Consider the following 21,073-nt stretch of genomic DNA (forward strand, 5'->3'; position numbering starts at 1 on the left):
CTCAGAGACAAGCTCTGCATGTCTACAGCTCTAAAGGTGGTCTCCGGATCATAATGACAACTTAGGTGAAGATAGTGCCTGCATGTTAGACTGTCAGTAGGCAAGAAGTGTAGCTGCTTGGTTGGCAAACTAATATGCTGTGCTTTCTCTGCCAGGTTTTAGCAATCGATGCACTGATTTACAGTGTCCAGTTCCAAAGCTGGTAACTGCGAAGGGTCTGATGGTGTGACACAAGATCTAAATGAGAGCATTTGACTCAGTCTCATAAAACTGCCATTAGAAAAAAAGACCAATAGATGTCACTGGAGTACTGTAATCACATTGCATCTAAAACTTCTTTTGAAAATACTATAACCACGGAGCTAACCTCTTTTATATTTGTAATGGCACAGATATGGCTACAATAGTGACAGCTTCCGTTAAACTGAAGGTTGTACTTATAATCTGCTTATTATTTATGACTAATCCGATTGTTGATTGATTAAACTCAGATGACAGTGAAAAGTGCCAATCACCATTTCCTTAAGCCAAACCGATGTAATGATACAAAAACTACACTGTATTGTTTTAGTGAAGCAGCAAAGTGACAACGACTGGAGGGCATTAGTGCCAGGGCTGAATACACGCAGAATACTGACTGCTGCAAGTGAATGGATGACTAAATGACTTTATCTAATTCTAAGTCTGTTGCGACTGCAGAGCAGCGGGTATTCCCAAGGGGCAGGCTGGGACATCAGAGGAAAAACACAGAGGATCGATGGGGAATTGATAGTGTCTCTCTATCTAATTATAGACCTATCCTCTGTCTTTAATCCCTTACAGACCATTAATGTCTGAACAGGAAGGGAGAACTTAGCCCTTGTTTTGTATCCTAACTTCCCAGCATGCAGTCTGTTGCGTTGTCATTATTGGCTCGCTGCTGTTCGAGCCTTGATCTTTTCTTTAGAAGTGTGCATTGCATTATTATTTATTGCATCACAGTGTTTCCCACAGATGAGAAAGTAATCTGTGGCGCGCGGGATTTTAGGGAAAATCTCTAAATCGCAAAGTTGGCAACATTGTTTTCATGGAGACAGTGCATGGAGGGGAGGGGCTGTGTGTGTGTGTGTGTGTGTGTGTGTGTGTGTGTGTGACAGAGAGACGGAGGAGAGCAGGGAAAGAAAATGCAGCTGAACGATTGCGTGTTTGAAATAGTTTTTAAAAAATAATAACGAAACCCAGTGTTGCGACCCACCACAAATTAGTCTATGTGTGGAAAACACTGTATCACATCAATGCGGTATAATATTATATTGCATTCAATGTGTATTTTAACACATCAAATTTAACCTTATTTTGGGATCATTTGTTTCCCCCCTCATAATGTTTTGATTTTAAAGTTCCTATTGGCAAAGACTCAGTCTTAAGCATGCCACTACTATGAGACAACAGGAAGCGATACACAGTTCATAAAGCACTGAAATTTGCTGTTGTCAAAGGCAAACGTTCTGTGGAGCACAACAATATTCAATGTTTGGATTTTCTGACGCAACGGCAAAGTTGGTTTGAAAGAAATATATGATTCAAGAGAAAAGTGATACCTTAGACCATAGAGCCCCCAGTTTGCTATCTACACTGTACACAGGGTGAGTTTGAGCTTTGCCAACCACAAGCGCCTCCTTTCCTCTGATAACTTCTGGCATTCTTTTCCCTGGTTTAGAATAACTTTTGGAAGTTGATAATATTCCGAATGTTTTTCTCGGTCTGACCTATTGGTACAACCTAAAATACGGAAATAATTAACCATTTTCCTTGACAATGTTTGGGATCTACTTCAGTGCCTGTGCTTTGTTGTGATGTAGATTACCTCCAATGTGCCAACTTCTGGTCTGATGACACGTTTCAAGAGTTTAAAAATTAATATGACTCAATATTTGAACTCATGTATCTGTTGTTGGTTTGTTTGTTTTGTTTGTTTTAAATGTGTGTCTGCTGCGTGTGTCTTTGTCTCTATAGAGGCGGAGACTAAACTGTGATCCGACATTTGAGCTGGAGGAAATGATCCTGGAGTCCAAACCCCTTCACAAGAAGAAGAAACGGCTTGCTAGAAAAACCAAGGACCAGGGATCTGATGGCTCCCCACAGGTGAGGCGTTCAACTAGAAACCTAAATACAGTACTGCAGCTGAAAAAAGTTTGTTCCAAAATGAGATATCAACCACTTGAAAGCATTAGCAAAGAAACACTGTTCAAGAGACAAACTTTGTTTAGCCTATGTCAAGGTAATTCAATATTAAATTAAACTGAATTTTAGGTTGGTTCATCCTGTCCTCCTTGGATCACACCTCTGAAAGGTGTCTCTTCCTCTCAGTGCTCATCATTATTCATTAAAGAAAGCTGACCGCTGGTTTCCTTTGGCCCAGTTACAGCAGGTGATAAGTTGCTCTTTAGTTTGTCTTTTAAATATGTCTGTAGTGCTATTAAGAATGTTGACGACCTATTTTAGAGCTTTGTCCTCCCTCACCTTCATCAGAATAAATGGGCCGCCTGCCTGATGCGTGTATGGGGAAGGCAAGGAATGCAATCACTTCGCTCCAGTCTTTTACTCCATCCACATAAATCAGTGGCTGTCCTCTGGGTGTTTATACAAAACAGAGAGGAAATCGCTGAAAGGTTAATTTGATCACCCGGTCAAGTGAAACGTAGGAGGAACGAACACACACACACACACACACAATGATCGTGAATGCGTTTAGGTAGCAGTTATAGCATTGTTTGGACTAGCGCAGCAGTGGAACCTGATCAGTGCTGTAATTTTTGTTTCAAGGATAACTGTTCATCCTCTTTCTAACTATATATATATATATATATATATATATGTATATATGCATATATATATATATGCATTTATATATATATATATATATATATATATATATATATATATATATATATATATATATATATATATATATAGCATGTGTTATGCTAAAGCTGAATTATTAATGAAGAAAATCCCGCCACAATATATTTTAACCAACATTTGGGTTCCAAATGGGCCATAAAACATTATTCTCCAGCATTACTATGCAGAGAGAACGTAGTTCTGAACTGTGTGCACTATTCTATTCCGGGGTAATGGAGCTTAAAGGTGGAGTTTGTAACTGGAAGGTTGCCAGTTGGAGTCCATTTTGTTGATTGCATTGAACTACCTGGTAATGTAAAGTGTGATGTAAAAACAAAACAAAAAAGAATATTCAAATTATGTTCCTCTCAAAAAATTTCACATTAGCTTTCCTAAAAAAAAAAAAAATGGAGCTTGCATGTGCTTGTAAATAGCAATTTAGAGGACATAAATGTAAATCATCACAATATGATTCCACTGAAAGAGGATAAACTATCATATTGAATTATGGCCCAGGCCTATTGACTGATATGTACCATTTGTACGAGATACACTAAAAAGGTAGCATTACTTTTCCTATGTTGAAAACCAGCCAGTTTCCCTGCAACAAGAGAGAGTTTAGTAATGCACCTTTAAAACAGATGGCCAAGTCTGTTTTAAAAGAAATGTATTTACAGTACAGGGGTCAATCGATTGGTACAATGGGGAAGTGCCACACTGAATTCTAGGCTTCTGTCCCATTTTTAATCTTTAGATGTTTTCCATGGAGAGAGTAAAAGCTCAGAGAGATCCAGCAGTAACCAGAATAAGAATAGGTCATTGTTTCATTGTGTGCTTTCACCAGTAATAGTGCAGTAGGTTGGGTTATTTCCCCACTTCAATAAAACTTACCATCACACACACAGTATATGCATACACATTAATACAACTTATGGCATTACAAAGTCAGTATGTTTGGACCCACTCCCACTTTAGAGCAGTTTATGGGAACCTTTTCTTATAGAAGTGAAGCAATTTGTTTGGTCTAGGCTCTAGAGCACATACCTTGCCAGCTTGCGATGAGAAGTCAGCACTGGCCCAAAGTGCGCCATGTTTTATGAAAGCTGACAGCTGCTTGTAGAGACCTGCCTATGTGTATACATCAGTGATATCTCACTGTGCAGCCAGGCATTATTTGTTATCCATTGGCCCATTCAGACAAAGAGAAAGTCTTCTATTCTAATGAAATAATGATAGTAGCCGTTCACAGGGAAACATTTGCTACGTTTATGGACACAGATGAAGTAACAGCGTGAGGTCTGACTAAGAGAATCTAACATTAAGTCAAGGAAATGGTTTTGTACTCTTGTGGCTTGCATTTCCTAATGGAATCACCTCATTCATTCTGGTATTATACAGGCAATATTTGACTACACACCTCGACTGAAACCAGGGTTAATAACATTCAGCTGTACTTGCTTGACAGGTATTTCACATGAAAAAATAATTTTATATAATAAATTACTTTGAGTATCATATATTAAAAGGAACTTATAAAAATGGACTTCTGATTACTGCTGATTGTTTCTCTGATTGTGTTGTTCTTTTTGTATCCCACTGTTTTGCTAGGAAATTTGTTGCATTGGTATGCTTGATTAAATCACTGTTAACAACAGTGAATGGCACCCAGCTAATCAGCTAAATACCACCCCTTTGTTTTTAAGAGGGACCATGAAGTCAAATTTTATTCTACTGTGTAAAATGCAATACTGAAACTTTTCACCTTTCTTTCTAAATAATTTGTCTAACATGGTAGTAATTTCAAGAAGTCATATTTTGCAGCGTGTGGTCTGTCCGTCAATCAGGGAGATTATTTGCTTTACTGTCTATAAATTTCAGTTTGGGAATTTATAGGCAGTTTGTATTTGTGCAATGCTTTTAAATCCATTAACAAGAGACCTGTGAGGCCACTTGGATGGCTGCACGTAAGAGACTAAGAAGGAAAGTGAATGAGTGAGTGAGTGATTGTGATTGTGTGTGTGTGTGTGTGTGTGTGTGTGTGTGTGTGTGTGTGTGTGTGTGTGTTTGAAAGAGAGAGGGGATAGTCTGTGCAGCATTTCTAAAGCATAGCAGATCAATATGGAATAAAGCTAGTTGCCTAATGCCTGCCCCCCCCCCTCATCAATTTTTCTAGCTCCTCTAGTTTCTCCCTGCCTCTACCTTCCTGTCACCGCTACGCTCATAATGTAGCATAAAGTTAACTCAATCACTGATAATACAGCTTCTGCATGCACATTCAACTGTTTTTCGGATTCGTTAAATTATTGGGATATCAATTAATGCATAACAGATTGCTTAAGTAAGACATAATCATTTCTTCACGGTAGATATTAGCAGTCACATTAATAGCTTCAGACAGAAATACAGTAAGCCCAGATAAGGACGTTGAGAAATGTACTTGTAAGGCTCTCGTCCAGCAGAGCACTCCCTGTTGGTTTGTCTTATTAAATGGAAAGTTTAATCTAGCAGATGAAGCAATTAGCTTCTGAACTAACTTTAAAAAATAAATAAAGAGAGAGAGAGAAACAAGTGGTGAATTGCCTTCCATTCTCTCTGCAAGGCCATAGGGCATCTTTTAGCATTATGCGTGAATGCCATTTACAAGCTTTCCTTCTATCCTTCCTTGCTTTTGTCCTTCTTTCTTTTCCTTAATAAAGCAAGGGAAATAATGAAGTGCAGAGGTCCTTCCTTCATTTTCTTCCTTATGTCCTTCCTTGCTACAAAAAAATGCCTGGAAATTGCTGGGTTGTAATCTCTAGCTCCATTGCAAGCATTTTAGCAGTGCAGCTTGTGTGAAACATCCATTGCTGTAAATAGCCCTAAAGTCTTTTCCTGATTATTTGAATCAATTTTTAAAAAAGTGACTAGAGACACCAGAGATCTGCTTTGTAAATGATCTGGTGTACAGAGAAAGGTTATACGAAGGTGGTGGTTTTATTGTTAGGTTCTGTCATGCCTTTGAAAATGTCATTGTGACTGCATCAGAGAGACACTACATCATACCTTGTGTCACATCTGTCATATCCCTCTCTTGTGTATCACATCTATCACTGATGTTTGACAAATTATATACAGTATTCCTACACTGTCTGCCTATTTGTTTCATTGTTATTTTGTTAGTCTGCAACACAAGCACACAAGCACACCCTGTCTCTGGCTGGATGTTTGGGGGTTCCGAGTCCACGTGAATTTGCTATTTTCCTCGGAGATGCTGCTGTGAAAGAGTCCCTTGACCAGAAACTGGGCAATATGGAGAAAATCTAATATCACGATATTTTTTATATTTTGATATAGTGCCCAGCTCCAACTGCACGCATAAAAAAAGTATTACACAACGCATACTCTACACCACCTGTTCTTTTCGTTCACTTATGTACGTACAAAGCTCCCTCTCCGCTATTCGCTCTATTTTCCTGCCCTAATTTAGTTGATGGCTTTTGGTCTGCCAGTGGCAGCTTCCCCACTGTGACGGCACCTGCACAGAGCCTTTCTGCTGGGCTGATTGACTGTTTGCTCTTATTTTTTTCCTGAAGAGGCATCCAGGAAGTTGGGAGTTTTAAGGGCCGTTACGACGGGATGTATATGTAGGGAAGCAGCATGTAATCATACTTGTGTATCAGTCTTGCATGTGATTTTTTTCTTGAGGATACCGTAAAAAAATACCCTAAAAAACTTGAGGAAATCCCCCCAAAGTGAAGTTGGGAAAGTGGATGTCCCAAATGGAATTTGTATTTCATTCAGGTTAGGTTAATGGAACATGCCACTGTTTGTTGAAATAGAGAGTATCACGGTCTCGCCTAGCTGTAGATAGTTGTGTCAACGCATTTTTTTGACTTAGTGTATGCATCGTTTTAGTCCGGTGCAACACTGGCAGCGCCCCCGCTAGTTAGCTTAGCATAGTGAATGGAATCCTATGTTGCCAGTTAGCATGTTGTGAGGAAAATGAGCCAACAAACAAATAACAACAACCTAATTACTTCTTGTGACCAAGCGTATTCACGAGTACAAATAGCAATACAGATAAAGAGTAGACGATTTCCTAGACAGATATTGATTTGGGACTATATTGGGTGGAAGCACAGCCAAAGCACTGCTACATGGAAGCAGAGGTAAGAGATGGAGAAAGCACCTGCCTACTTGTCTTGGCAGTGCAGAGGCCTATACAAGGAAGCAGGATTTGGCGTTATTGAGGTAACTTCAGGTTTAACCCAGGGTTTTCTGTATCACGACGGTGGATCAGTTGTTACCGAGTTCAATTGGCGTGTTAACTTATGCTGAACACCAAACCTGGTCTGGAGCAGGTTATGTTGGATATTAGAGATCAACCGATATAAAAGCACCTCCTGCTGACCAATCAATACCCGATTGATAACAGTGTCACAGTTCTTTGAAGATCCAGTGGAGCTTGGTGCGCAGAGTGACCGACAACCCCGTTAACATTCCCTGATGGGTGAAAGATATAGATTTTAAGCGGAGGGAATCACGTGTGGCCTATTTGTCAACTTTGTTAACTCGAAATTTGAGCCGTGTGTTGTCAATGCGCACATCGGTTTAAAGGGACATTCTAAAATGCGTGGTTTACACATGGTTTAATGTACGTAAACAACAATCATTGCTCCTCATAACCACGACAGTTTATGAAAAGCACAAGTGTAATTATGGTCAGATCGTATGCCTGACTGATAGGGATGCAATTTTAATAAGTGTTGTGATTTACGAATAAGAACGTCAGCTATTTTTGCCTGCTTTACTTACTGGTTTAGGAAGAAGTGACTATATTGCATGTTGCCCGTAAAACTGTTTCGGTCTTCTTCATATTTATGTAGAATTATAGTTTGCTCTTCTTTGTAAAATATGCGGCTAGGGTAGATGTTTGCGATTGGTCATGCTGTGTAAACACCGCCTGTTTTATGTGAACGTGCGTCGCTGGATTGGTAAAACCAGTTTTTTACTAGTTGCAAACCACCGTTGTGACAAAGCTTATGCAGGATCCCGGTTTTTAGGTTAGGTGAACTGAAAAAAATCCAGGGCATGTACAGTAGATCTTGACTTGTAGTACAAGCCTCAGGAGTGTGAGTAGAGCCTGGCATGACAGAGACGGATGTTCTTGCACGATTACGTGGGCCACACATGTGTAAGTGCACGGAGCAGTTGGAGACAACAGAGTACAAGTGTCCACTAAAGTCAATTTCCTCTCGGGGCATATTAGAGTCATTCTTAGAATCAATAAACTTATGTGGAAAGTAGGGTGTACAGTCTACTGCATGCTAATCTATACTGGTTGTTAAGGTGTGAAGCAGCAGGTACAACAAAACTATGTGTCTATGTCTCTGACCGGTCCCACTAAAACAAATGTATGTGCATTCAATCCGATAGTTTCCAATTCTGTGGCTGGTACCAAAAATGACTGATTGGCACAGATTTTTTTATTACTTTTTCAGAATTGCAGCAGTGATCATGGAGTTGCTGATGTGCTATGTTTGTCTCTCCTCCAGAACGGTCAGTTGCAGCAGAGATTGGATAATGTCCAGAGAGACTTCATTGTCTTCAACAGAGAAAAGTAAGAAACCTTCACCACCTGCCCAACACGTTCTCTTATAGCTGGGCAAGATATTGATAGAATATCGTGATATTAGACTAGATATGGTCTTACCTTTTGAGCGAAAGGGATATCACATCTTCTTTTCTCTGTTTTTTCTGGTCACATATCACCAAATATTTAAATGTTTGCACTATTCTACTGCATAGACAGCACAGATGTATGAAAAAAGACCCTCCACAGAGGTGAAATACTGTTTTAACAATACACAGATAGACTAAATGTCATGATAATTTGATAAAACGTCCGTTAAAATGGCTAATTTTGGCCATCATAAGTCTATGGGAAAGGTAAAATAATAGTAGCCACTATGTTTGTCGCATCACAGACCAAATGTTAAGGTAAACTGATAAATTATCAATAACGTGTTCTAATCATGATGTTCTTTACTCAACAGGTCAAAGAAAGTGGTGGAGTCCTCTGAGCTGTCCATGAAAGAGAAGAACAAGGCAATAGAGGATGGACAGAACAACAATGTTGAACCGGCGGCATACTTATCAGGATAGGTCTCATGACCGCAGATCCTTAGCTAGTCCCTTATCACTTGCCCCTGCCCACAGCTTGTAGATCAGCAAATTACACCCAGACACCTATTGTTCTATCAGCACAGGCACTCAGATCTGTTCTTGTACCACTACATTGCCTATACAAACACAAAAGCGGTATGCACTTGTGCTTCACTGTTCACTTACAAAAACAACATCAAGAGCTCCAGAACTGCAGGAGTTAAATTGACTCTGAGAGCAGCAGCCATGCCAGACTGAGGCTTTTCACGTTCTTGTCACAAGAAGAACGACTCTCAACAGAGGGTCATTCATATCATGCTCCCTTACATCACTCTGGTGCTCTGAGGTCTGCTCAACCTCTACTCTGGGCAGCGTGTTGATGTGAAAAGGAAGTCTGCCAAAAAGGAGACAATGCCACACCTGCTTACCTGTAATAGGAAATAAAGTGACGTGGTCAGCTATGGCTCAACGCTTAATGTAGTGCTGCTGTTTTGGGCAGGGCACTTAGATTTTTAATCTCAGCGATGCATTTTCTGGTTGATTAGATATTTAAATATATCAGTGGTTTGACAATGCTACATGGGAATGGACTTAACAAGAATTGACATAGGAAGTTGGGTTAGCAACACATATTTAAAAACAAACACTTTGGTGGACGGCTTGAGAATCGAGCATGACACTAAGAGTATAACATATTAAAAACGGGAGGTTAGTAAGGTAAAATGAGGCCTTTGTTTTTAAGACAGCAACCACAGATTCCTCTAAGATAGAAAATAAAGAGCTGAACTGTAGGCTTGAGCGTGAATAGGTCAGTTTATCATAGCAGCCAACACATTGTTGTAGTGGTCATTATGCTTAGCTTTTGCTAGTTAAGCTAACAAAGATGTTAGGATTGCAGCATTTGGTACAATGCACCAGCTCCATCAACTGCAGATACAGGCAACACGTGTTTTCTTCACTTGCGTATGCTTTAAGTTACTATTGAAAAAAGAAACTATTGAAAATTTGGAATGCACTTAGCAAACTACTGTTTTAAGATTAACCTTTAATGTCCATTTATGACCATGGTAGCTTATATGAAGTAGCTTAGATATGGCCAACGGGTGTGGTAGAAAGCTCAGGGCACAATAAGTAAGTGGACCTCCTGATGAAAGTTTTTTTGTCAAACTAGTTTTCCTTTAAAACACTGACACTGATTTGGACTAACCTTTCCCTCAATCTGCAGATGACCTGCAGGGTCTTCAAAAAAGGTTTATAGCTATGAGAACTTAGAAAGGGTACATGTTATATTTTTTGCACTGAACCTTGCTTTGCACATGCTTCTTCATCAACTGTAGCATTTATGCACAGAGAGACATACAAAATCTAAAGCTGTGAGTGACTACTTATTCCCTTAGGTGGGGTTTAATAGACAAGGATTAATAGGCTGAGTCCTATTTAAGTTTTATTTTTCAGTTATTGTCTGCATTGGAACTTGTTTTTGTCAAATAGTTCATGTCCTTCCTCTATTGTGTTGAATACAGCCAATTACATGTGCAACTAGATAAGTCTGTAAATTTGTATTCGCAATTAATTGCTCCCATAGAAGAATACATTCTGCAACATTATTCTTACACAAAAGGGTATTCAACAGTATTTCAGCACCAGCTGGATAACACATTAAAAAAAAAATCTTAATATTGATTTTTATATTCTAAATTGATAACAAGAAAACAATAACGGAAAAAAATAAACAACCGCAGGCCATGCAATACTCCCTTGTTCATTCGATTTGAGATTTACTGTAAGAAACCACACCTGCCTCTGAAGATGCAGAGGGATGCCTTATACCAGGGGTCAGCAACCTTAGACATGCATTCCACCATTAGCATCCAGCTCAACCAAGGGAACACTTATTGCAAGTGAGCCATTGGTTGAGCTACTGCAATGGCACAGTTTCAATGAGTGTGCAGGAGAGTGTTTTGGAAAAGTTCCATACGACATCCTAAATGACTATCACAGTCGTTGGAACGCAAGAGCACATCTTGGTAATTACAGTAGTTTAATTGACTTTTTCCCCATCCGCATTCCGTGAAGACCCGCCCCACTCAGCCTCTGATTGGCTAGTACTCATTGCCTTCTTCACAAAATGCGGCACAAAGGGGGCAAAAAACCTGCCTGAGCGAGCTCGGTAAATGACAGCAGGCTTAACGCTGATATGGCACACTGAATAACAACAACATGTTAAAATGACACTTCATAATAAAAAGGTTGCCGACCCCTGCCTTACACTATAATTATGGCACACAGCTGGTTCATTTAAACTATAAATGTACGTAGAAAAAACCTAAGATTTTTTTCAAAATCCTTAAGTAAATGTGTAGTCATTCTATTGACCTTAATCTTATCTATCTGCAATACGACTCGATCCTTTCAAGTCTATGAAACTTGTTATTATAAAACACATTCACTCTATTCAATTCATTACTATTGGCACTTTTCTATTGAAAATTGGTAGAATATTTTGACTCAACTTTGTGTTGTTGTTGTTATTGTTGTTATGATGTAATTTTACAGACCCAAAAGTGGATTCCTGTGTTAGTTGTAAGAAATAGTGGGATAGTGAAACAGATCCTGAGTATACCGGGGGTGAATTATATTTGTTTATTATTATCTCACTTTGTTCATATAATAGGAGCACCAGAAGGGTTGGGTTGAATTACGATAATTATCAGATTATTATTATTATTATTATTATTATTATTATTATTAATAATTATTATTATTATTATGTTGTATTATTGAAGTACACCATTCCAAAAAGTTTAAATACAAAATAACAATTGACAAATAATTTTTGACCCAGGTAACACCACTTTTCAACAAAACCTACCTTCCAAAAAAAAAATTGTCTGGAAACAGATTTGTTCCACAGCTGTTCATTTAATTCATTTCAAGGTGTTATTGTCCTTCAGTAGTCACTGTGTGTATATTGTATAAAATGTGATGGAGTTGCAAATAATTAAGGTGTGCCTTAAATTACTTTCTTTTTCTGAACCATTCTGACTATGCCTTGTGCTTTATTTCACTTTGTGTCTTTCTGAATTGCCATATGTCATTGAATAAGGATTGTAAGTAAAATGGGTCAGAAAATGACACTGGTAATAAAAGCTTTTTTTCAAAATCAAGAATAGTGAAGGGATTTAAAGGGGGAAAGGGCGTTAATCATGCTAAAAAGGTCTTTGGATATAGATATGTATGTGCAGGTTGCTCCCCACTATTCTGAACAGACAGCAATGCTGCCCCCCAATGTTAACTGACGAGTGGTACAGTTACTAACCTGGATGGGTGGAGGGACTTTCATATGTAGAGATATAACTGAGCAACAAGGACTAGCATTGAAGACATTTGAAATACAAGAGAAGAAATGGAAACAAAGTATTCTTCACCTCTAACTTCAGTGACTGCTGTTTATCTTCACATGAACTGGGTCGTATTTGGCAAAGTGTTAAAATTCTCTCTCAATATGTCACAGAGCTTTCCTTGATAATGCACCATCATCATCAGACATGCAACATTTTCTTTCCTTATTCTCTCTCTCACCAATACATATCCACAGTTAACAGATTTGTGTCGACCACTTTCTTAGGAACATCTTGAAAAGCATTGCTCCTTCTCCCCCACAGTGGCCTGAGCTGAGCCAGCACATTTCCACACTAATGGCTGATTGGAGAGGGATTTTCAGATGATAGTGCTTCCCCAAATTGCTCAAAATCACCACAGACAGAAGCAGCAAACCTTGCAATATTACATCAATGTAAAAAGTATATTGTTACCTATTCACTGTGTACACACAGACAGACACACAAACACACTAACTCTGGCTTATTTATAAATGGAAAGGACTGGAAAACAACTAATCTACATGATCCTCTCCAGAAATGTCTTCGAATACAGTCACGTTCTCATTTTGTAAGCTACAACACCAACAAGCAGTCACCACACACACAAACACTGTTTGGATTGAGGTTGCTGAGTCATCTCTTGTTCCAGACCTCTGCATTATATGCTCGTCATCTCTCTGACATGTTACTATGATGTCATGAGACATTGACTCACCGTGCATGAGGGACTTTGCAGCAGTTTTATTACCTCATAGCAATGGCCAGTGTAGGCCTATGTAAACCCCTACCAGGAAACAATGGGACTGAGTGGATACTTCTGTAATCTGTCAGACCACACAGTGAGAGAGTCAAAATGGTGTGGTTTTGTTGAATTATGTTCATCATGATGTGCACCTTTATGCCAAATTCACACAGTTTGGATACACCATAGCTTCCAATTACAAATATGATCATAGACAGTGACGCAGGTACAGTTATGATTACTGTAAATGACAGAAAAAGAAAGGCAGATATGCAACTTACATTTGTAAACTGTTGGAGTGTTGACGTAATGTTTCACCAGAATGTGATGCAAACACAGGCTGGTAGGCTATTCTTCACTTCTTTTTACAGTGTCTTCTTTTACAATCCCTCCCTGCAATATTGACAAAAAAAACATTAAATGTCAATAAGTTTATGTAACCCTCTGTTACGCCCTAAGTAAATTAGCATGATTTTGTAAACTAAGGCTACAGTTAAGCTGTTACGCTAGCTACTTCACAATAAGCCTTATGAAGCCATTGCATGCATTAACCACACACTAATGGCTATTCAATATTTATAGTTTGAAAAACATTGATTTCTATAATTACTTTTCAGCTAGTTAGAACTATCTAGAATCAAACGTTGTCACATTAACTGTGAATGACGAATATCCAACTTTAAACTAACTTCAGCAGCCAGCCAAACTATCTCCCTAGCTGTCCTAATGAAGCAGTTGTAAAGGTCTCCTCATTGTTTGCTTGAATGTTTCCAACGCCAACTAATAACAATAATAGTCTCGCAATATGAATGACAAATTACCTTAAACTGGAACTCCTCTATTGGTGGGAATTCCGTAGGCTCATTTATAACAGATGTGTGCTAGCTAAAATGTTAGTGGTACCACCATGTTGCCATAGCTAACGTTTATTAGCTAGCTAGCTACCACTTGCAAACAAACAAAAGAGCTAACGTGTTGTTTATTAGGATTGGATTATACTAGTCAATGTATCGTAATCCTGGAGGGCTAATCCTAGGAGAAGCCTCCAGGCACTAATTAAGTTGCTTATTGAACAAACAGTCGGGAAGGTGAACATGTCAGCATTAGTTAGAAGCATTTTTCGTAACTTGAGTGCAGATGCTCTAGCTAGTCTATTTCTACACTCTGGAGCAATTTAGGCGGCTCAGTGCTGCCCCTGGTGGCCACAAAATGGATTGCATCAAATAGGGACATTCACGACTTGTCATGGACCTTGAGTTGTTAATCCAGTGATAAGAAATTGTTTATTTTCCATAGGCCTAAAGACTCAATATTTCTGTTAGCATGAAGTATTTAATTGTTTATTATTGCTATTAGAATTGCTAAAGATCTGATATCTGATATGTCTGTGGGAGTCACCCTAATTCGGGGACCCTGTTTCTTTTGGCTGTGACAGGAGGTCAAGTGTGCAGCGTCATCCAGTGTTGCTTGTTTTATACATCTTGCTTATTTAACTTAAACCTCTTAACTTTGTCTGAATTGTTCACACAATCAGTCACAGCCATGACTCACTGGCAACGCAGTATATGCTATAAAAGGAGCTGTAGTGCCCAATGAAGTGAAAAATGTAGGCCTATTTAAGAACATAAAATATGTTGATATTGCCCTATGAATTTAAGTAATTGTAGTCTATTGAGAAATTGGTAGTAATTGCACACAAATTATAGGAGACACAGCATGGAAAGTTCATCTGCATTAATGTCAAAAATACATGGTGTATGCACTTTGATTTACGGTGCAAATTCTGTAAAAACAATCTTAAATGTAATGCTAATGGTCGTAAGTTTAGTTACCTTTCTACTCCTTGATACAGACGAGTCATACAAACCGTCATTTTCTTATGTCCCCCCGAGTTCATACTTCTTGTTGTTAAATTGAATAATGTAAATAAGAGATGCCACGCAGTCAGTTGCAACTCATGTTTATTCAGGAAACAAATCAAACCTCCACAACACACCTTATTTTTGTCCTGCCATTTCTGGGTTTTGATAAACACAGTAAAAAAGAAATAACAAAAACAATACCAAAGGTTGTCAAACATAAATACAACAATCCACCACTTGTGCCTGCCTCAGCATCTGCCCCACCACTGCCAAATAAAAAATACTCTCTCCTTCCCGCCCTCCCCCACAGTGGGACAGTGATAAAATAAAAGCTCCCCTTACTGCAACACAATCCTCTGCCTTATCAGAAAACAGCAGAGACGTGAAAACAAAGTGCTCAAATGCGCCCCAACACAATCAGTTCTCTCAGAGTGTCTCAGGTAAACTTACTTAGGCCCATAGTTAAATTCAGGCTTATGTTGTATTAGTATTGGTCAGGATTGCATTAGAGGGCTATGTTAAAATGACAAGAGAATGATGGTCTTCCTCTTGTTCTAAAATGAGAGCCCAGTTTGTCAGGAATGGAAAAGTAAAGCAGGAAGTGAAGTGCTGTTATCTGAAAGCAGGTGTTTTTTACTTATTCATTCAATTGCATCTGGTTTTCTTTTTTGCCCTCAATTGCAAAGAGCATCATTACAAGTTATGGTTGAGCTACAAAGGACAGTTAAGTGTATTTGTAGTGAACAGTATTTTTTTTTAATCTTTCTTCCTCCATTCTCGTTTTCAATATTATTTCAGGGTGACAGAAGCAGCCAATAAGCTAGAAGCAAATGCAAAGGACATTATCTTTTAAAATGTTTATTTTTTATACAGAGAAGATGGAGTGCAGGAAATAAAAACTCATAAACCTTTTGGTTGCAAATACCCTTTCAAAAATGAAATTTATTCTTTTGTCTTTGCTAAATCTTTTGTTTAGCAGGTGTGTCTGTCTTCCTTTTTTAACATCAGTAATTATTCAGTCAATACATCACGACAGATGGTATTCACCAAGCCCTTTAAAGGAGGGTGGGCAAGAGGATCATGGATCACATCACCCATGTTATTGTGGCCCATGCAGCTTCATGTCCACCTGCACTCCTGCTCTGAGACTTGATGAATACCTTTTACTTGGTCCAGTAAACCCAAACACGCTGCAACATCATTCACAAAGCTACAATACATCTAACTTATTTACAATGTCACCTAGAGCTAATCAACGGTACTGCATGATAATACGAGGCTAATGTGGGATCTAGAGTTATGTTTTGCTGACTATGGAGAAAGCAGGCTACTTAAAAGGGGGTGACATTGAAAGCCAAGCAGGATGAAAGAACCATTGCATCATACTGAGAAAAGTGGACTCCATTTTCCTTTGAGAACACTGTTTACTTTTTGGGTTGTGTGAATGTGATGGTTTGCTCTTTTACTCCAAAGCACAAAGTGAACATGTTTTCACTGTATTTTTGGTGTATTCTATACTGAGATGAAGTGAAGCTATAGACTGGTCCTGTGTTTTGTGCTTTGGTGGTAACTTTATCTTTTAGTAGCAATTCCAAACCACTTTAATACAACTTCAAACGGGAAAACGGATACTCTTCTCATCTGAGCAAGGTAGCATTGTGTCAGGTAAGGCATGAGGATTCAGTGTTTTGCTCTTGTAACTTTTAACTAATCATGGTCCTCTGCATCTGCTCCTCCCTCCCTCCTCCCTCCCCCCTCCCTCCTCCCTCCCCCCCTCTATCCTGCACTCTGGCTGCTGTCGTTTTCTGGTCGCATCCCCTCGTCTTCCTGCAGTTTAACTGAGGGTTGTGATGTTGGAACGACCACCAGGGGGCACTACAATACGCCGGCCAGCAGGCCTGATGGGGATGTCATCTGGGGTGGGGGGGCCTAAACAGAGAGAAAAGGAGAGAAAGGTAAAGCAAGGTACATGGAAAAAAAGAGCAAATAGCATGTACTGTAAGACAGTAGGGAGAAAGAAGGGAGAAAATGGGGGGAAAGAAAAAGTTGCAAATGTGGCAAATTGAAATGCAGAGCAAAAAGAGGATTATAGAGAAGTTTAAAAGACTGTGGTTTATACTCACGCTGGTCTGCGGACAAATGAACACAAAGAAAAACTGTAAAAATGGCCTGTGATGTAACAATATGATTTACAACTCAACTAAATCCAAATAAATAAATTCTAATAGTGCAGTGCAGCACACACTCCACTGGACAAATTAAGTGACTGTAACGTGTATGACAATGTGTGAAGCTCATGCATAAAAGTGTTGAGCTTAAAAAAAGGTTCAGCTTTTACATTACTTTAAGTTATCCCTGCTCCTAAAACCAGAATCTGTCCCATCGGCCAATCATTCTAGACTTACTTTACACAGAACAGCTTTTATGCTGTCGTCACACAAAAAATCATTTTTGTCATACACTCACATTATTACGTTCCAGGCTCAAGACACATTATTAGTGTCTATGATGCATGGTATGTGTCACTGAGATGACAGGGGAATTCAAATTTCAGCAGACCATGGTCTGTATGGGCGCTGCTGAAACGTTAACAAAAGCAGTTAAAGTTTGACATTAAACATGGTGTTTCCAATGGATGAGCCAAGGCGTCCGCTGCAACAAATTATTGGCAAGTATATACTATAGATGGAAAGTACAATGATGTCAGACTATGATACATTGTATCTAAGCAAACAATCCTTCCCATCTCATTCCAGACAAGTAAATCAACCCTACAGGTGGTGGCCCTAAAATAGATTGGCTCATTCTAATAGGACACACACTAATGCACACATACAAGAAAACTAAGCCTGGGAAACCAGGAGCAGCTTTACTCCCCTCTAAATTCATGTACTCAAATGTGGAAATTCTTTCCAGCGGAGGTCATCGTCTTTTTTCATCGATGAGGTATCATACATAGCTTGTAAAGGTTCATGAATACAGCCCAAGGCTAAACATCATTATGTGGACTTTCAAAATGAGTCATCCACCATTAAACATTCTACATGCATTCACAAAGACAGCCAATGCCGCGGCGAATCCAGCTCTGTTCTGTCCAGGTGAAATGGGTTGCTCTCGTTGACTTCTGTCTGACAGGGAGGGCAGAATGACTGGCTACAATAATAGCTATGGTTGCTCTGTTTGATTACTAAACAGTGGAAACACTGACAATCTACACAATTTGTGTAGAATATGTCACTGTTTGGTAGTCTGACAAAAACAATTTCTCACCCTTTGTTTTCTGAATTAAAGCTAATCCTGTGCTGACTTTACATATGGGCATAATCAGACTGTCAATTCTGATCCTGATACTGCACAATGAAACAGATGTTTAATGTGAATCCATAGTGTTGTGATCTCTTACATTAGATAGGCTTTCTTAATAGACCATGTCCAGATGCCTGGACTGAAATATTGTATGTTTTAGGCCTTGAGCCAAAATTCATGTCCAGCAAGACTTACAGGAAGTGTAACTGTGGAAAACACTTCATTGCCAAATGTAGCGTGACATTACAAAAAGGCTGCAGTTAGAGGTCCCATTGTCCTAAAAAGCAATGAAAAGTGTTCTACTTGAGAGGCGTGAGATTCTGTAAGAGAGGGATTCAGCGGGAGAAAGGGATTTAAGAGACACCTTTTTTAGAGTTGAGTCATTGAAACCAAAAGGAGCTAAAGCGGGCAGCCTAGCATCATGCATTAACAGACAAATCTCCATCTAAACATGGTGATATACTTAGCACATCATAAAGCAGGAAACAGGATAATGAGAGATCATGAGGTTACGCTGTAGGATTGTGGTTCATCGCCAAGGGATGTGAATGCATCATTCAGAGCAACATGCTAAAAATCACATGACTGTTGTCCTTCACAGCATGAAGTAGTAGCTGAGTTGAGATAAAAGTGGTTTCGGATGGTGGACCGACTGATGCACATGAATGCCACTTTGATGTTTCTACGTACAGTGTGACTATGAACAGATGAAAGGAAGGACTGGGTGATATAGGGGAGGGGTTTGTAATAAGAAGCTGGGCTCACCACATGGAGCAGGGTTACCTGCTAGACTAAATGCAGACTGGTGCAGGTTTCTGACGGGCTGTTTGGTGGGAGAGGTACGTGCCGAGGCCGAGGGGGTGCCACCACGGGACATGGAGAATTCAGATACCGGGCCGTCGTACATTCCCCTTGGTACAGCCCTCAGGACCGCCAGCTATAGGGTAAACAATAAGAGCAGAGATGAAGGAGAGCAATAAGGAGGCAGGGATGTGTATGAACACAGAGAGACATTATAGTGTGTTTAGTAGTTTTGTAACAAAAGATGAATCCACACCTGTTTTGCATTATATGGTTGTTTGTGTAACTAGACAACTGAATTATATATGCATTTTTCAAAGAGCCTTTTTCCTGCCAAGAACCAGTTCCAGATTTACACAGACAAGTAAGCTCAGCTTACAGTATTTGCATCTTTTTAAAGCAAGTTCAAACTCTATGCTGGTAGTGAACAAGCCGTTGTCTGTCACTCTGTCTTTTAATGGCGTGACTCAGAGGTTGGAACTTGTAAGCTCCGTCAAGAGTTAAAAAGAGACATCTGTAAATGGAGAAAGCAAAACAGTGACTGCTACCAAGATCAACAGCAGACTGTTGCTACAGCTCCATGTTCTCATCACCAGCCAGCTGCAAATTAGGAAATTGTTAAACAATGAGATTTTTTGCCCATAAGATAAGGCAAGAGAGCAGACAGCAGAGTCTGCTTTGAGTTTCAGATGTTCAATGTGGTTAACTCTTCATACTTTGAAGGAGAATAGGATTGTCATTGTTTATTCCTTCATTCAGATCAGGTACAGCTACTGGAGTCTAGACTCTGTGTTGGCGGTCCACCAGTGTGTACTCTAACAAGTGTTTTAAAGAGCCTTTTGTGGTTAACAGGAATGAGTATGTGCACTCATATTGTAATGGCACATCACATTCACAATGTCTTTTCTCTTATCATAATATCACATTTCTACTGCAGGAGAAACTTTCCCCGACTTTTGGCTACATTAAGTTTTTTTCCTGTTAGAGAGGCAACATTCCTAAATAGCTTTATTAAATCTTCTTGTGAGACTACAGTAAATTGTAAATGCGGGACTTATTTTAACTGCAGCCCTTAACTGTGTGTGGGAGATCTCTCTGAAAATGTATCCAAACTCACTGTATCCTTTTTAAAACCATGATGACAAAGCCTTGACCACCCTCATTGCATGGACATCTTGCACTACGGTGCAAAAGCGCAGCCAGCGCCCTGTGGCTGAACCTCGAAGGCTGATGTCAGACTTACTGTATCTCCCCCACATCCCACTTCACTGCCTTCATCCTCCTTCATCCCTCCCGCCCTTTTTTTCCCTCTCCATCACTGTAACGTCTATTTCAGCCCACACTCCCATACCTCCTCACTTACAATCCAAAAAATCTTCAATCCTACCTTCTATATTTTCTATATTCCCTTGTTTTTCCTAATGTCCTCTTACAGCCTTGCGTGTCACTTGGTACGGGTGATTATCAAAAGCAACAAATATTCTATTCTCTAAACATTGTACGGTTCATCTTCTTTTACAAAGGACATACCATGGTATGACAACTGCCGACATAAAATGGTTGCTATATCAAGTGTAAATAGGTATCAAGTGTAAATAAATGGGTTTACCTGCTTCCTGGCTTTAATACGCTTGTAAGCAAAGTCAGGGAAGGGAGAGCAGGGAATGAAGCGACCCACGCCAGAGGTGACATGCAGGTTCCCATCTTCCAGAACAATCTTCCCCTGGCAAATCACCACTTGTGGGGCTCCACGCAGCTCCATGCCCTCAAAGACATTGTACTCAGCAGCCTAAAGCACACATATAAAAGTCTTAGATACATGAAACAAAAGCTATGAAATAGAATAGAAACAAGGGTGTGGTCAATAGATATATTAATCACATAGCAGTACCTGCTGTTATTTAGGATAACTTACGCAGAAGAGATTATACATGATGTCTAATTTTACAGCT

At 39.4% G+C, this 21,073-nt stretch overlaps 2 protein-coding genes across 5 annotated transcripts in view; one reads left to right on the top strand and one right to left on the bottom strand.

Annotated features, from left to right (window-relative positions):
• The window catches only part of stk32a (serine/threonine kinase 32A), a 64,117-nt gene extending 52,946 nt beyond the window's left edge, over nt 1-11,171 (top strand). Inside the window, exons 12-15 of one of the 2 annotated variants that reach the window (XR_004658935.1) lie at nt 1,996-2,124; nt 8,418-8,482; nt 8,919-9,203; nt 9,245-11,171. Coding sequence is in view for 1 of the 2 variants with exons in the window: in XM_034889083.1 (XP_034744974.1) it covers nt 1,996-2,124; nt 8,418-8,482; nt 8,919-9,027 (303 nt within the window). In the remaining variant the exon portion in view is untranslated. Of the gene's footprint in view, nt 1-1,995; nt 2,125-8,417; nt 8,483-8,918 lie in introns of both variants that reach the window. The other variant, XM_034889083.1, reaches the window with a different exon arrangement.
• A 3,925-nt stretch (nt 11,172-15,096) lies between these two features.
• dpysl3 (dihydropyrimidinase like 3) overlaps nt 15,097-21,073 on the bottom strand; it is a 39,142-nt gene continuing 33,165 nt past the window's right edge. For 2 of the 3 annotated variants that reach the window (XM_034889080.1, XM_034889082.1), the window contains exons 12-14: nt 20,731-20,910; nt 19,086-19,257; nt 15,097-16,943 (exon numbers count right to left, since the gene is read on the bottom strand). In XM_034889080.1, coding sequence (XP_034744971.1) covers nt 16,849-16,943; nt 19,086-19,257; nt 20,731-20,910 — 447 coding nt within the window. In that variant the 3' untranslated portion in view covers nt 15,097-16,848. The remainder of the gene's footprint in view (nt 16,944-19,085; nt 19,258-20,730; nt 20,911-21,073) is intronic. The other variant, XM_034889081.1, reaches the window with a different exon arrangement.

The sequence above is a fragment of the Etheostoma cragini genome, chromosome 13, assembly GCF_013103735.1.
Source record: "Etheostoma cragini isolate CJK2018 chromosome 13, CSU_Ecrag_1.0, whole genome shotgun sequence".
Classification (NCBI taxonomy): domain Eukaryota; kingdom Metazoa; phylum Chordata; class Actinopteri; order Perciformes; family Percidae; genus Etheostoma; species Etheostoma cragini.